This window comes from Sphaerodactylus townsendi, linkage group LG02, assembly GCF_021028975.2.
Source record: "Sphaerodactylus townsendi isolate TG3544 linkage group LG02, MPM_Stown_v2.3, whole genome shotgun sequence".
Taxonomy (NCBI): domain Eukaryota; kingdom Metazoa; phylum Chordata; class Lepidosauria; order Squamata; family Sphaerodactylidae; genus Sphaerodactylus; species Sphaerodactylus townsendi.
Window position 1 is genome coordinate 8,279,983 of NC_059426.1, and position 16,495 is coordinate 8,296,477.

The window sequence follows — 16,495 nt, forward strand, 5'->3', positions numbered from 1 at the left end:
ACATTGAAACGACGCAGGAATGGCATAGTAGGAGCATGCTTAGCACAGTTGACAGTGCATGGAGAGAATTTCAGAGGGTAGTCAAAAGCCAGCGTGGTGTAGTGGTTAAGAGCAGGTTGATTCTAATCTGGAGAACCAGGTTTGATCCCCCCATTCCTCCACCTGAGTGAACCAGAAGCGTTTCTGCACTCCTGCTGGGTGACCTTGGGCTCGTCACAGTTTTCTCAGAACTCTCTCAGCCCCACCTACCTCACAAGGTGTCTGTTGTGGGGAGATGAAGGGAAAGATGATGGTTTGTAAGCCATCTTGAGTCTCCTTACAGGAGAGAAAGGGGGATATAAATCCAAACTCTTCTTCTTCTTCAAGTTAGTGTGCAGTAGAGCGGCTAGATTTGAGTCCAAAAATACCTTATATTGCTTCTGAACTTTGACTCTCAAATGCTTACAACCCCAAAACCTTGTTGGTCCATAGGGTGCTTCTAAACTCTGTCAAAGACCCGTCAAAGACTTTGAGGTGGTAGCAATGCCAAGCCCTGGGTTCCCAACCAGTACTCAAAAACACAATACAGGATTTTTATATTTTTAATAAAATAAAGGTTGCAAAATCACAGCTTTAAGAAATAGGCTGTGAATATAAAATCATGAGGTGCATATATAGACACTCAATAAAACAATAAAGTACGCTTACTGACTAAAATAAATACTGGCTAGAAAATGTAACAGAAGCCCTTCGCTCAGGGGTCTCTGCAACCTGTGGCTCTCCAGATGTTCATGGACTACAATTCCCATCAGCCCTTGCCAGCATGATCATCTGATGGGAATTGTAGTCCATGAACATCTGGAGAGCCACAGGTTGCAGACCCCTGCCTTAGCTCAGAGGCAGAGTTCTTCAGAAAAAGTAGAGGCAAAAAAGACCAAAGGTGTCCAGTGCAGCTTTGGAAGCGCTGGAGATACATACGACCATATCGCACAAGAGGTGTGTGTGATTGTATTCTAGCCTATATCTGGAATACAAGAATATTGAGAATCTCAAGGGAAGATCTTCCTTTACCACTTTGGAGAATGATAATAAGCGTAGATAGCAAAGGGTCAGAGACCTCTCCCCAGGGAAGCTGGCCCTCCTTGGTGGTGGTGAAAATAGACTCAGTCTCAGTGGACTTTAGTGGACTTTGGGTGACCTTGTAGGGCCGTGGTGGCAAACCTATGGCACTCCAGATGTTCATGGACTACAATTCCCATCAGCCCTTGCCAGTATGATCATGGTGGCAGGGGCTGATGGGAATTGTAGTCCATGAACATCTGGAGAGCCACAGGTTGCAGAGACCCCTGAGCTAAGGGCTTCTGTTACATTTTCTAGCCAGTATTTATTTTAGTCAGTAAGTGTACTCATGGTGGCAGGGGCTGATGGGAATTGTAGTCCATGAACATCTGGAGTGCACAGAGAGCAGTGTTTTGGAGATAGATCTTATCTTGCTTCATGGACTTCTTGCTGGTGTTGACAGATGGAAAGGACACAGTGGAAAAACTGCACCTTGATGAGAACTGATGCAAGAGCAGAAAACTCCAAGGCCCCTCCCGCACACGCAAAATAATGTGTTTTCAAACCACTTTCACAACTGTTTGCAAGTGGATTTTGCCATTCCGCACAGCTTCAAAGAGCAGTTTGAAAGTGCATTATTCTGCATGTGCGGAATGAGCCCAAGACTTCCTTTTCTAACTTCCAGTAGAACCACCCTGTAGATATCTGATGAGAAGCAAAAGTACCAAGACAATCACAAATGCAGAAGAGCTGATTCGCTTTTAAGATGGCCTTTCATCTGATGGAAAAAAACAATAGAAATTCTTGATGCATCTGCTGTGTTTAACTTTTCTACGCTGTAGTGTTTTTTAAAAAAAAACACTTTGGTATCCCTAATAAGTAACTTGATGCCAGACAAAGTGATTTCAAAGCTTTTCTTTATTTATACTTGGGCTTTCAGCAATGCACCTTTAGTGCAGTAATCTCTCCCGGAAGGCAAATTCTTCAGACTGAGAATACAATGAGGTCTAAAACCGTCCTTACGTCAACAAAACCCCACAATCACACACAAACAATCTCTTTTAGCTAACTTCTGCCTAAACACTTGATAAAGACACCCCGTAAATCAACGCTCTTGGCTAATTCTCCTGGTTGATCCAAGGATTTAAGGTTGAGATTTCTATTCAGAAAGTTTCGAACGCAGGTCTTGACTGTAAAGTGTGTCTGCGCACACGATACGCATCAGGCGCACAAACTTATATAAAACTGTTTGAAATACAAAAATATGGTTATCACAAGAGTACCAAACAGCACAGAATTAGAACAATTATTTACCATTAATATTAAATTTATGTACATCTTCTCTGATAACGATAGCTGTAGTGTACATCCGGAAACTCTCCCTTTGAATTGGACACTGGACACAAATTTCACTCTTCAGGACAACGGATACACACAACGTCCCAGTCCCTGCCTCTTTCTGACAGAATTTATTATAAATAAGTTTTGCAAGCTGTATGAATGCTTTATTGCACATTGTACAGAATGTACACCAATGTCTGGGGCTAAAAAAATTGTGATCCCTTCATTTGACAGACACATTGTTTAAAATTACCTACACTTGGTTCCCCCATGCGAGCAACTGTACACCCTGGAGGTTTAACATTTAAAGATGAATTTTAAATAGATGGGGGAACCCGACCCCCCCATAAGGGCATGCCTCGGGCTACAGTAACACCCCCCAACATTTTTTTTATGTCGCTTGCCTAATGGACTCCTACAGTTAAAAGCTGACTAGAAAGCCCACTGCTTCTTCAATGCAAATAAAACATAAACATATGCAGCTGTTGCATACGTAGTCATACATTCTTTCTGCTTTGCAGAACCGAGGGTTTCCTGCCATAGACGACGGCGTTCAAGATAACATTACAGAGCGGCTCTGTGCTGTTTGAAATTAATGGGGTAACTGCTTCCTTTGAAGAATGTTGCCAGAGCCTCCGATCCTGGCTCGCCATTAACCCTTTGGGCCGAGCTTGGCCCCAGAACCGGAAAGAGGCGGAAAGAATGCCTTCCCAATGTAGTCTGCGTAGCCGGAGGGGAAGGATTCCAGCTTGAAAAGGGCGAAGAACGGGGCTGTAAGGTATACAGGCCTGTAATAAGCAGCACTAAAAAGTGAAGAATAAATAAAAAATCCATTACAAGTATGAGAATGCTCTCGATCTGCCTACAATACACCGTCAGCAGACAAAGCCCACCTACCGATCTTAGAGATTATCATACCAAAACATCTGTGTGTCGATAACTTGGTTACGTCTTTTGGCAAGGGCTCTCCCCAAGTTACTTGCAGGATGCCCCTCTTGATTCCCACAGCTCCCCCCCCCCCCCACTGCTGAAATTGCACTGTTACAAAAAACAGGTTCGTGTCAGGTAGGAGAGAACAGGAGACAATTAAGGCACAGCAACTTCGAAAAGCCGGTTGTTTTTTCGCTTGCACGTTGGAATGTTGCCGTTTTTCTGGTTCCCCTGCACAAACTTCACGCACACTTTCTCCTGTTTGAACTGAACGAGAAACCTGAAAGAGAGCCATAAAAACAGATTCCGATTAGGGCTGTACAGTTCAGTGGAGTATGCCGATCTTTGCTCAGCTCGTGCGTTTTTTTCCACGCAACAGCATGGAAAAGTGCAAGGCATTAGGACAGTGATGGCGAACCTTTTTGAGACCGAGTGCCCAAATTGCAACCCAAAACCCACTTATTTATTGCTAAGTGCCAACATGGCAATTTAACCTGCGTTACTCAGGAGTAAGCTTGGTGGTAGTCGGTGGCTTTGCTTTGAAGCAACCATGCAACTCTTCCAACAGGTGAATCACGACCCTAGGAGGGTTTACTCAGAAGAAAGCCCCATTGCCAGCAACTGAGCTTACTCCCAGGTAAAGGATTGTGCTTTAGTTCATTGCATGAAAATCAGTGGGGTTTAACAGCGCTTAACAGGGTTACCCACACTGCTTCCCCAAAACTAGGTCTTAGGTTTAATGCTAATAATCAAGCCCAGCGGCCCAGGCCAGCCTAGATGTATGTGTGACGAGCTCTGTTTGTGTGTGCCCACAGAGAGGGCTCTGAGTACCACCTCTGGCACCCATGCCATAGGTTCGCCACCACTGCATTAGGACTTCCCCAATCTTTTCCATTAAAACAGAGAGAGTGAATTACGAAGCAGTCTGAAGAGTCCAGACAAGCGTGGTCTCATCAGTTCTTGGAAGCTAAGCAAGTTCAACCCCGGTTCATTCTTGGAGGGGAGACCACCAGTTGCTTCACACATGCAGACAGTGGCAAATCCCCCTGGAATGTCTCTCACCTTGGGGACCCCATAAGGGGGTCACCATGAGTCTGTTCCCGCTTGATGACATTTATTGAGATTGCTTGATTGATTTTGGTTTTTATACCACCCCTCCCCCATTTGGGCTTGGGGCTGATTCCAATAGGGCAAGACGTGTCCAATTGCCTAATAAATACCATGAAACTGTAACTACTCGCTTTAAATTGAAATATTAAAAGAAAATATTAAATCAAAATATAAAATGTTAAAATAAAAGATTGAGTTTCTTCGGTAGTGCTGAGACCTTTTACCTTGTGTAATATTTTTTTCATGCTTTCTCTAATTGTTGCCTTTGAACCTTCTTTAATGGTCTTTCTAAGCTGAGAATGAACTTGGCACTCAGGGAACCTGTTGATGCCCTGGGCGGACAATCCAACCACGCTGCTCCCTCGCTCCCAAATAGTATAAATAACCAGCAACGTTCAATTCTATCTTTACAGAACCCACCATAACGTTTCCAGTTCTTACAGTCTTCCAGCAGAAAATTGGGATCTCTTGTCCTGTTATGTTTTAGGCCAGGCTAATTTTTTAAAAAGATGCGAGACAAAGAGGGAGAGATTGATTTCTGACCAGTTGGTTACACCATCTACAGTCTGTCTCAGAAAAAAGATGTTAGTAGACTGATATATTCCTCTGCCACAGATCTCAACACGCCGGATTTCAGCCAGTTTGGGCTAGGAATTCCAGTTCCCAGGCAACTCAAAGGCTGCCAATTTGCTTCTGGGTTCAATTTAAAACACCCCTTCAATGCTGCACAGCCTGGGATTCTTTGGCCCCTTCCGCACATGCTGAACAATGCCCTTTTAATCCAATTTCACAATTGCTGGCAAGCGAATTTTGCTATTCCACATAGTGAAGTCCAGCTAACAAGTGCATTGAAAGTAGACTGAAAATGCATTATTCTCTGTGTGCGGAAGGGACTTCTGCGTTGAAGGATTGTTAACTCGCTCTATAGTCCCAAGGCACCAGTTATGCTCCCGTGACCAGTTACGACTCATCACGCCCTCCCTCTCTCCTTCCCAGTTAGACCCACTGCACATACCGTGTTTCCCTGAAAATAAAACAGTGTCTTATATTAATTTTTGCTCCCAAAGATGCGCTATGTCTTATTTTTCAGGGGATGTCTTATTTTTCTGTGTTTTGTTCGTCGGGCATGCTTCCAAACAAAAACTTTGCTACGTCTTACTTTTGGGGGATGCCTTATATTTCGCATTTCAGCAAAACCTCTACTACGTCTTATTTTCAGGGGATGTCTTATATTCGGGGAAACAGGGTAGTGAAATCCAGCTAACAAGTGCATTGAAAGTAGATTGAAAGTGCGTTATTCTCTGCGTGCGGAAGGGGCTTCTGTGTTGAAGGATTGTTAACTCCCTCTATAGTCCCAAGGCACCAGTTATGCTCCCATGACCAGTTACGACTCATCCCGCCCTCTCTCTCTCCTTCCCAGTTAGACCCACTGCACACAATGAGTTACGGAAAGAAATCTGGAGGGCAGCCTCGTCGTCTGTGTCTAGGCCGTCATGTTCAGCCATTCCGTTTCAAATACTTTCCCAACCCAGAGGCGGTTTTTTTGGTTAGCCACCTCGAGTTCTTGAAGCAAGTCAACACACAAATATGTCATGAGTAAGTGGAGCTCATATGGGGTTGCACAGACACAGGAAAACGCATCCAACCCCCGCGAGTAAGCCAACTTTGTGTAGCTGCCGGCACATTTAAGATTCATAACATAAGAATGTAAGATTGAGCGCGGCTGGATCAGACGGGACCCTGCATCCTGTCTCTCGCAACGCCGCACCATTTCCCTTGTGGTTGAGTCCCACCGAGGGATATCCAGGAGGCTCCTGACTCCGAACTTGAAGGATTCATAAAGCTATCGTGGGAAACCAGCCTGGGAGAGACCAATCCTACAGTTTCTCCCATCTCACGTTACAATCCCTGAAACTGGTGGATATCCCCATATCTTGTGCTTGTTGTCTCCCTGAGTTCCCCCACGTTAAATGACGCACTAGTGTAGTAGTTAAGAGCAGGTGTACTCTAATCCAGAGGAACCAGGTTTGATTCCCCGCTCTGCCACTTGAGCTGTGGAGGCTTATCTAGGGAATTCAGATTAGCCTGTGCACTCGAACTCACGCCAGCTGGGCGACCAGGGCCTTGAGTCTCCTTACAGGTAGAGAAAAGGGGGGTATAGAAACCAATTCTTGTTCTTCACACTCTGGGGCTTTCCGCACTGACAGAGTTGTACTGGTTTCTACCTAGGTTCGCCTCAGTGAATCCCCACTGCAACCAAGCTCAACATTGTTTTGTCTCAGTTCCCCCCTCTCAGAACTGCGACATCCTTGTCGCAGTTATGAACTACACTTTTCTGCCAGAACAAGGTTGATACCGCTTCGAAGCTTCGAAGTGCGGACGCATCGAAACGACATTTCATCCGTTCAACCAATCAGGAGCCACTTTTGTGGCATGCGCAGAACGGGAGAGTCGTGGCGGGCAAAAAGGGCATGTAACTGTAAACTGTAAAAACTGTAAAAAAATGCTCCCGTTTGTAGCGTGGTAACACAAGCGCCAATCACGATCGAGGAGCGAGACAGGCACCAAGATGATCCCGCCCACTTAGCTCGGTTCCAGGGGGCCAAGTAAGTTGCTGTGCGGACAGCCTGGAATCGCCCTCCACTGAAGGGAACCGAGTCGACCTTAGCTCCCTTCTGTAGTGCGGAAAGCCCCTCTGTCTCCTGGTTCATATCATGTTTAATGGGTACATTCCTATCAGACAGCTGGCCTCAGACTCCAGCAGCAGCCGTCATATTGAATCTATTCCCACCTCCGTTTGTCACATACAGATGGGGTCAGACTGATTTTACTCATTGTCACATTCGAATTGTTGAATATACACATCATCATCACGATTCTAAATCCGCATCCTTCCATGTGAATATTCAACAACTTGAATACTTCCATTGAGTGGCAGTCCTAATGCTATTTGTGGTTTGGGCGTATGAGATCCCAGACCAGACAAATGTCCTAAATAGTTATCAGGCACACCCAGCCAGAAGCATTTGAACTTTACTCTCAAGTACATCAACAACGGAAGTGCAATAAATTAAATGTACTTTTTATCACACAATGGAAACCCTCAGCTACTCCTCCAATGCAGGCATTTCTGATCATGCCAAATGGACTAAAAATTCATAAGCCGCAGTTGCTTCCAGCTCCTCTTGCAAGAAAGGAATTCAATAGCAATAAATAATTTGAGAGGAATGGTATGTTGCAAGACTCCATTTTAAGAGAACACAAACTACAATTTATTGTCGAAGGCTTTCACGGCCAGAATCACTAGGGTGAAGATGCCAGCCACAGATGCAGGCGAAACATCAGGAGAAAATGCTACTAGAACTCTGTCAGGACTAAGTTTCTAGTTCAGTTTCAGTTTCGCTTCTCCGAATCCCCTGATTCCTGCCACTCCAAAGGACCACCCACACACCCTATATATACGGAAACTGAGGGCAAGAACCCTCAGTTCCAGCACCCTGTACCTACGGCGACATAAATCAATAAAGTTCGTTCTTTTTTTAAAGTCGACTTCGTTTGACTGTGTTCAGCCTTACAAACACGGCCATGATCCTCTGAAGATGCCAGCCACAGATGCAGGTGAAACGTCAGGAGAAAATGCTACTAGAACACGGCCATGATCCTCTGAAGATGCCAGCCACAGATGCAGGCGAAACATCAGGAGAGAATGCTGCTAGAACACAGCCACACAGCCCGGAAACCACACAGCACCCCATGCAAAGAGTATAGAACTGTGGTGGCAAACCTTTGGCACTCCAGATGTTATGCACTACAATTCCCATCAGCCCCAATTGGCCATGCTGCCAGGGGCTGATGGGAATTGTAGTGCATAACATCTGGAGTGCCAAAGGTTCGCCACCACTGGTATAGAATGTTGTCACGAGGCTGGGAAGCATCGAAGCATCGATTCAACACAGAACTCAAAAGAACAAAGGGGGGAAATCACGTCATGGCAACCAGGAATCGTTTCGAGAGGGTGGGTGCAGACATGCACCGTTGCGAAGGGGGGAATGAAAACATTTTAGGGGAGATGTGTGGAAAGGGCCAGTGGCAAACCACCGTCAAACCTCTTTTGCCTGAAAACCCCTACGGGGTTGCTAAAAGTTGGTTGCGACTTGATGGCAAAATGAACGAACAAACAAATGGGAAAAAGACTGAATACTTTTTGGCATTAAAAACATGCAGAGCCCAGAACATACTCATCAGATATCTCAATGTGCAGCTTCTGGTTGGTTTGGCTGAGCACAGTCCTATAAAGCTTGGTAGCCATTTCGATAAGGTGATCGCTGCTGAACAGGAAATCCCCTTTTCCAGCAGCTCCAGACCCCTGGCGGAGAAAGGAAACCCAGTGTTGAGCACAGCCGTTTGTGTGCACATTTAAGAACATAAGAACATAAGAACAAGCCAGCTGGATCAGACCAGAGTCCATCTAGTCCAGCTCTCTGCTACTCGCAGTGTCCCACCAGGTGCCATTGGGAGCTCACATGCAGAATGTGAAAGCAATGGCCCTCTGCGGCTGTTGCTCCCGAGCACCTGGACTGTTAAGGCATTTGCAATCTCAGACCAAGGAGGATCACAATTGGTAGCCATAAATTGACTTCTCCTCCATAAATCTGTCTAAGCCCTTCTTAAAGCTATCCAGGTGAGTGGCCATCACCACCTCCTGTGGCAGCATATTCCAAACACCAGATAAATTGGGGGAGGACCGCCGACGTTTCCTGTTTCCCATATTTCTCAAACAGAACAATATTTACACAAGGAGAAGTAAAAAATCCCACGCAAACAGCAAAAACTCCTGCATTGCCAACTACAGGCTGGAGTAATTTACTAACTGAAAACTGCTCAGCAGGCGTCGAGATGCAAACTCATTTCCAACTTGGAGAATTCAAAATATTTAGAACAACTTATTCAAGCTTGATGGAATTATTATAAGACGGCAGAAGGTTAAAATATGATAAAAGTTAATAAATGTTGGTAAAGTTAATAAATGTTGGTAAAGACTTGCGGAGAAGGTAAAAGCGTTAACTTCCCCTCATGCAGGAACGGTTCGCTTTCCATATCTAGTTCAGAATCCTACAACTTGTTAAAACAAAAATTGTTGGAAGCCAGATGGATTAATTTATTTGGGGCTGCTATGAAAACTTGTTCACCCTTCCCATCTTTCAATACCCCTTAAAACAGGATGGCTCCCTATTATTTATTTTTTTGACTAATCCAGTGAAGAGCCCTCACACTTGCTGCTTCCAATGTTTCCCCTCCAGCTTTATTGTGTGGTAGATTTAACAACTTGGAAATGGGCGAAGGGTATGCTCTTGTGGTGAACAACAAATTGTAACATTTGGCACATCAACTGCTTTGCTGCCCTAAATCTGCTAATATCAGATCAAAATATTCCAACATTCTTTTCTAGGATACCTGGTGAAATGGAAGAATCAAGTAGACTTCCTTTCTTCTGGACAAAGATTCTGACAATGAAACTTGTAGGTGGTTTGCTTTTAATTTTACTGGTGGTGATGAACAATCAATAATTGATATTTTATCTGAAACATTTGTATTTGTATACCTTTTATCGTAAATCTTGGTATGTGTATACTGTTTTTCTCGGGTTTTTTATTGTGTTATGATTATTGTTATGCCAAATAAAGGCTTATTATTATTAATTATTATATTCCAAACACCAATCACCTGTTGCATGAAGAAGTGTTTCCTTTTATTAGTCCTAATTCTTCCCCCCAGCATTTTCAATGAATGCCGCCTGGTTCTAGTATTGTGAGAAAGAGAGAAAAATTTCTCTCTGTCGACATTTTCTACCCCATGCATAATTTTATAGACTTCAATCATATCCCCCCCTTAGCCGTCTCCTCTCCAAACTAAAGAGTCCCAAATGCTGCAGCCTCTCCTCATAGGGAAGGTGCTCCAGTCCCTCAATCATCCTCGTTGCCCTTCTCTGCACTTTTTCTATATTTCTGTGCTTATCCTCTAAGATTGGATACCTACCTCTCTGAGGTGGACAGCAAAGAAGCCGTCGTTTTGGGAGCTCATGGACACCTTGGTGACATCCCCCAGGGGAACCGCAGACTTGATGTGCCCCGATTTTTGGTCGGCCAGGAGGATGTGATTTTTCGTGAGCAGGAAAATCCTAGCAGTGCACTGAGGAAGAACAAGCAAAGGTCATTTCTGGGTCTGCAGAAGTACGAAATCAACTTTTGCAAATCTAAATTTGCGCGAATGTTTCCAAAAGTCTGGGCAAACGATGAGGTCATGACTATGTAACCACTAAGATTAGGACTAGCGTGCTAGATAGCAAATTATAGCTACGTAAACTCCGCCAGTCCTACTGCCACAATCATAGACACGCATACAAAAAAACACCTGTGTTAAGCAAAACCGTTTACTAAGTGGAGGAAAAAATAATAATATAAGTGCCCAATTATCTAAGACAGTCTTATTTTTTCCTCCACTTAGTAAACGGTTTAGCTTAACACAGGTGTTTTTTTGTATGTGTGTCTATGCAGCAGCGGCGTAGGAGGTTAAGAGCTCGTGTATCTAATCTGGAGGAACTGGGACCATCGTATCTTCGAGACCGCATCACCCCATATGTCCCTGTATGGCCTCTCCGATCAGTCGAGGCCAATTTACTAGTGGTTCCCGGCCCCTCGGTGACGTGGCTGGCCTCCACGCGGGCCAGGGCCTTTACGGCTCTGGCCCCGGCCTGGTGGAACGCTCTTCCTCCGACTGTCTGCGCCCTGCGGGACCTTGGTGAGTTCCGCAGGGCCTGTAAGACGGAGTTGTTCCACCGGGCCTTTGGAGGAACCGGCCGCTGATGGTGCCCCCCCCTTCCTTTGGCCCCTGACATCTGGGCTGTTTGTTATCCAACGGGAGTTGCCATCCCTCCCTTTTGGGGAGAGGACTTTGAAAATAGAATGTTGGATGTCACTCATATCTTTTACTAGTATTTACTACATATTTATTAGAGTTAGCTTTCATTGTTTTTATCGCTGCTTTTAAAGGTTTTAGCTATTCTATATTGTATTATATCTACATGCTGTACACTGCCCGGAGCCCCTTGAGGATAGGATGGTATAAAAATCTAAACAAACAAACAAACAAACAAACCATACTGGCTCTGCAACAGCCACTATGTTTATCTCTGTTAAGACCCAGTCAAGAGTTTAGCTCCTCCCTGGTTCTTACCATGAGGTTGTGGGGTGTGATGGAAGAAGATGCTATCTAGGTGGAACCTAGCTAGTTATGCTGTTCTTGCCATGAGACTGTGGGGTGGGGTGGGAGAAGGTGGTACCTACGTGGAACCTCGCTGGTTATGCTGTCATCTTTTTGTTTTGGCTCTGCACTGACTGAGAATGGTTTTGGTGATTTGACCCCACTGGGATGGCAAGGGAGGGTTTGGAGGGGAAAAAGATATAGACCATAGAAAGTGTTGTAGCAAAGACTGGCTTGCATGCTGTTTGCAGTGTCTGAGAGAAACCCCCTCTCAGTAGCACAGCGCCAATGGGGGGGCATGTGACGCCCTGGGTGGAGCAGTGGTGGAGGCGTAGCATGGCATGGCGTGGCGTTCCAGGGCAGACAGCACAGCGGCAGGGGCGCAGGGCACACGCGTGCTCCGGGCACAGTTTCCCCTCGTTCTGCCTCTCCCCCTCTACATGCTGTTGCTCCAATTGGCAATCTTGTCTACTAACCACAATGCCCTACGGCCCTGAGGAGTGCTCCATAGTTGGAGAACTTTGTAAACAAACGTCTTTGGGCCGAGGCAGATTAAAATTGATTAGCTGTTATTCAGATAACCTTGTCACCAACAGAAACGACCTAAAGTCAACGAGAATTTAGTTATCCCTTTTACATTGCTGGGACTAGTGGGGGGCGCAGTGCCCCCCACGATCTGGAAATCTGCCTAACATTTTTGGTCCTCTCTTTGTACCAAAGAATAAGTCTGAATTTTTCTATTTTTTTTTTACTTTAAAAAAGAAATTGTGCACATTTATAGTATTAAAATGTTAGGCATGTTGATATTAAACAAGACTACACGTATATTTAACGCATTTCTGAGTTTCTAATTTTTTCCGGTGTTGTCTTCTAGCCTTCACGAGTCATCTGTGGCTTCTGCAAATCTCCCCCCAAATTCTTCCATTTAATTTCTTATGCCGACCCGTGACATATCACAGCCGCGATGGGGAAAGTCACAGAGAAGAAGGGATAACCATGCTCCATGTAAAAACTTGAAACCCTGGAATATTAAATGCAATCGCTGCTGCTAACCCATCGCAGTGAGGAGTCCAGTAAAAAGCTCCGCCAACCCAAAAGGAAATCAGACACAGGATCAAAAAAAGAGAGAGGTCTCACAGTGTGAGTTTAGGACAAATTAAGCCTCTCGCACAACAGGATCTTTCCTCTGTGGGACACGGACAGTCTTACCTTCCCATTCGCTCTGTTGATTTTGTTCACTGCTTCCGCAATGATAATTTTCTCCTCCACAATGTCTTTCAGTTTTTTGTACTTGGGATTCTTGCTCAGGTCAAGGTAAGCCCCTCGAAAAGGCTGCTCCACGCTTTAGGGAGAGAAAGGGAATAAAAGTTCATAAGGGATCGGTAGGAAAAGGAATTGGGGGACACCTGGATGTAAGTGTAACCAGGCTTGCAAATAACTGTTGAAGGCAAGGAAGGATGGCTTCCATCTGATCAAGAAGAAGCATTTATTAATGGAGAAGACAATCCATTGCCTTGATTCCCACACCCAAAAGTACCAGGAGTGACTGACAGCGCAATCCTGTGCAGCGTTACTGCAGTCTAGGGCCACTGAAATGAATGCAGAAGAACGCCCTTTCACAATTGTTTGAAAGTGGATTTTGCTATTCTGCACAATAAAATCCAGGTGCAAAATGCATCGAAAGTGAATTGAAAGTGCATCATTCTGCATGTGTGGAAGGGGCCGTAGACTGGACTTAACTACTGACATATTAATAACTTATTAACCTGTTCAACCAATTCCTCTGAATCTAATTTTGATCTTTGCTGATATTCTGATTGTTTTAATTTTTTTTTTTAGGTCATTGATTCAGCCACTTATTAAAAATACAATTCCCACTTCTCACGGAACTCCAAAACCCACAATTTAAAGAGCTCTTTTGGAGGGGTACAAAACAGTTTGGCAACCCGAATTAGGTCGATGGAATGAGAGTTTTACTTTCCACAGCAGACATTCCTCAGAGTTTCAACACTTCTGTTTGCTGCCTTTATCGCAGAAGATAAGTACGTCTGCTTCCAAAAGGGAGAGAAGAAAGAATGTAGATAGTGTGATTCTTCCTTAAGCAACGTGAATTGGGCAATCCTGAACCTCCGCCGCCTGCCATGTCGGGAACAAGCAGTGCTGGTGGAGACTGATCAGCAATGCAGAGAAACCGATAAGAGGAAAGAGGAGTCACGGACCTCAGGTAGGAACCGTAATTTTGCTAAAAAGTCCTGAGAGAGGTTGCAAAATACCAGTCTCACAGCAAGAGCAGAAAAGGAGAAAAAGAAGAGCTTGGATTTGCACTGCAGTGGTGTGGTGGTTAAGAGCAGATGTACTCTAATCTGGAGGAACCGGGTTTGATTCCCCACTCTGCTGCTTGAGCTATGGAGGCTTATCTGGGGAATTCAGATCAGCCTGTGCACTCCTCCAACACACGCCAGCTGGGCTAGTCACAGTTCTCCTGAGCTCTCTCTCAGCCCCACCCACCTCACAGGGTGTTTGTTGTGAGAAGAAGAAGAAGAAGAGTTTGGATTTATATCCCCCCTTTCTCTCCTGCAGGAGACTCAAAGGGGCTTACAATCTCCTTGCCCTTCCCCCCTCACAACAAACACCCTGTGAGGTAGGTGGGGCTGAGAGAGCTTTCAGAGAAGCTGTGGAGCTTAGCCAAAGGTCACCCAGCTGGCATGTGTGGGAGTGTACAGGCTAATCTGAATTCCCCAGATAAAGGCCCGACAGAGCTGGGAATCCAAACCCGGTTCACCTCCAGATTGAATGCCACAGGGGGCTCTTAACCCCTCCCTCACATGCCACTGCTGCTCCTCACTGCTGTGAGGGGGAAAAGGAAAGGAGATTGTAAACCCCCTTGAGTCTCCTACAGGAGAGAAAGGGGGGCTATCAATCCAAACTCTTCTTCTTCTTTCTCTCCTGTAAGGAGACTCAAAGTGACTTACAAACTCCTTCCCTTCCTCTTCCCACAATGACGGGGCTGAGAGAATTTGGAGAAAACTGAGTGGCCCAAGGTCACCCAGCAGGCTGGATGTGTAGGAGTGGGGAAACAAACCCAGTTCACCAGATAAGAGTCCACCATTCATGTGGAGCAGTCGGGAATCCAACCTGGCTCTCCGGATTAGAGTCCACCTGATCCTAACCACTACACCATGCTCCCCTTTTTAATTATTAAAGCATGACATTGCAAAATGGGGTTTTTCTATGTATCCACATTTGTAAGCATTCTGCTCATTTATCTCACAACAACGGGCACAGCTCTGCTTCACTGTCTTCTATCTAGGGACCCGCCTCTCCTGCCACATCCCCCAAAGGTCACTGTGGTCAGCGAATGACAATCTACTGGAGATTTCTGGCCCAGAAGATGTGTGACTTGTCTCAGCCGGGGCCTAGGCTTTTTTTGGCCCTGGCCCCAATCCGGTGAAATGCTCTGTCTAGTGCAGTGGTGGCGAACCTTTGGCACTCCAGATGTTATGGACTACGATTCCCATCAGACCCTGCCAGCAAGGCCAATTGGACTGATGGGAATTGTAGTCCATAACATCTGGAGTGCCAAAGGTTCGCCACCACTGGTCTAGTGAGACCCTGGCCCTGTGGGGCTTGAGGCAATCCCGCAGGAGCTCGGTAAGGCAGAGTTGTTCCACCAGGCATACAGCTGAGCCAGCAACTGTTTCCCATCCATCTGGACTCCCCTTCCTCTCCTCTTGCTTCCCTCCGGGTTGAGTGATTTCGCTGTAAGATTCTCGCTTCCGGGATTTTAGGATCGGTTATAATACAGAAATTGCAATTTATAATTTTAGAACTGTTGGCAACTGCCCCCTGCCCGCCCGGGGAATATAAAAAGAAAAATATTAAACGAAAACAATAAATGGCTCAAAATAAATAATAGCTGGAATAGGATTGGAAAAAGTGCCGCACTTCACAGAGTGAAAAAAGAACTCTGTTTTATTTTTTTCCTCCACTGCGGTGAAAGACAGCAAGGAGCGACAGGAGGCGAGAAAGCGGACAGGCAGAGACGGAAGAGAGCTGGAAGGCAGCCACCAACTGTAGTAACTGATAGACCAGAGAGGCTCCTTGTGTGGGCTGGCTCTTTTAGTGGCGACTGCACGTGGCAGACTAAATCAGGCCCATTGCAGGCTCCTTGCAGCCTCTGAGATCCACTCCATCCTCCTTTTAAGCCCAACCTCCTCCCAAACAACTAGATACCAATTTTCTAATGAATTTAAACAACGTCTGGATCAAAGGCATCAGAAAGAAGAGAGTGTCCATGTAAAAGCAGAGGCAGCAGATTCCCAGTGAGCCCCCGCTCCCCCGCTAAGCTGACCCCTCTTCTAATTTTCTTGATTACGTTTGAATCTTACATATGTACCACCCCCCAGGAAATAAAAACCACCAAGAGGTCTAGGAAAACTACACTCTTACTGAGTGACATCCTCCAGGACAGGGGTGGCCAACCTACGGTGCTCCAGATGTTCATGGACTACAATTCCCATCAGCCCAATTGGCTATGCTGGCAGGGGCTAATGGGAATTGCAGTCCATGAACATCTGGAGCCCCATAGGTTGGCCATCCGTGCTCCAGGGTGACCAAAGTTGTTTCAGTTCCATAACTAGGCCCAAAAAACATTCTATCCTGTTTTCTTCCGGTGGGCATCATAACATCCCAAGGACCAAGTTGGAGACCCCAGCTTTATAGAGTAGATAATTTAAATAATTAGTGAGTATTCAGAACATCATGACTGTGAAAATACATGTGATCTGTCTGTCTGTCTGTCTGTCTGCCTGCCTGC

General features: G+C 45.5%; 1 protein-coding gene across 1 annotated transcript in view; it reads right to left on the reverse strand.

Annotated features, from left to right (window-relative positions):
- Nucleotides 1–1,938: 1,938 nt before the first annotated feature.
- The window catches only part of LOC125425899 (unconventional myosin-Ib-like), a gene marked incomplete at its 5' end in the record, with an annotated part of 36,104 nt that continues 21,547 nt past the window's right edge, over nucleotides 1,939–16,495 (reverse strand). Inside the window, 4 exons of the mRNA XM_048483685.1 lie at nucleotides 1,939–3,589; nucleotides 8,658–8,785; nucleotides 10,456–10,608; nucleotides 12,889–13,021. Coding sequence (XP_048339642.1) covers nucleotides 3,466–3,589; nucleotides 8,658–8,785; nucleotides 10,456–10,608; nucleotides 12,889–13,021 — 538 coding nt within the window. The remainder of the gene's footprint in view (nucleotides 3,590–8,657; nucleotides 8,786–10,455; nucleotides 10,609–12,888; nucleotides 13,022–16,495) is intronic.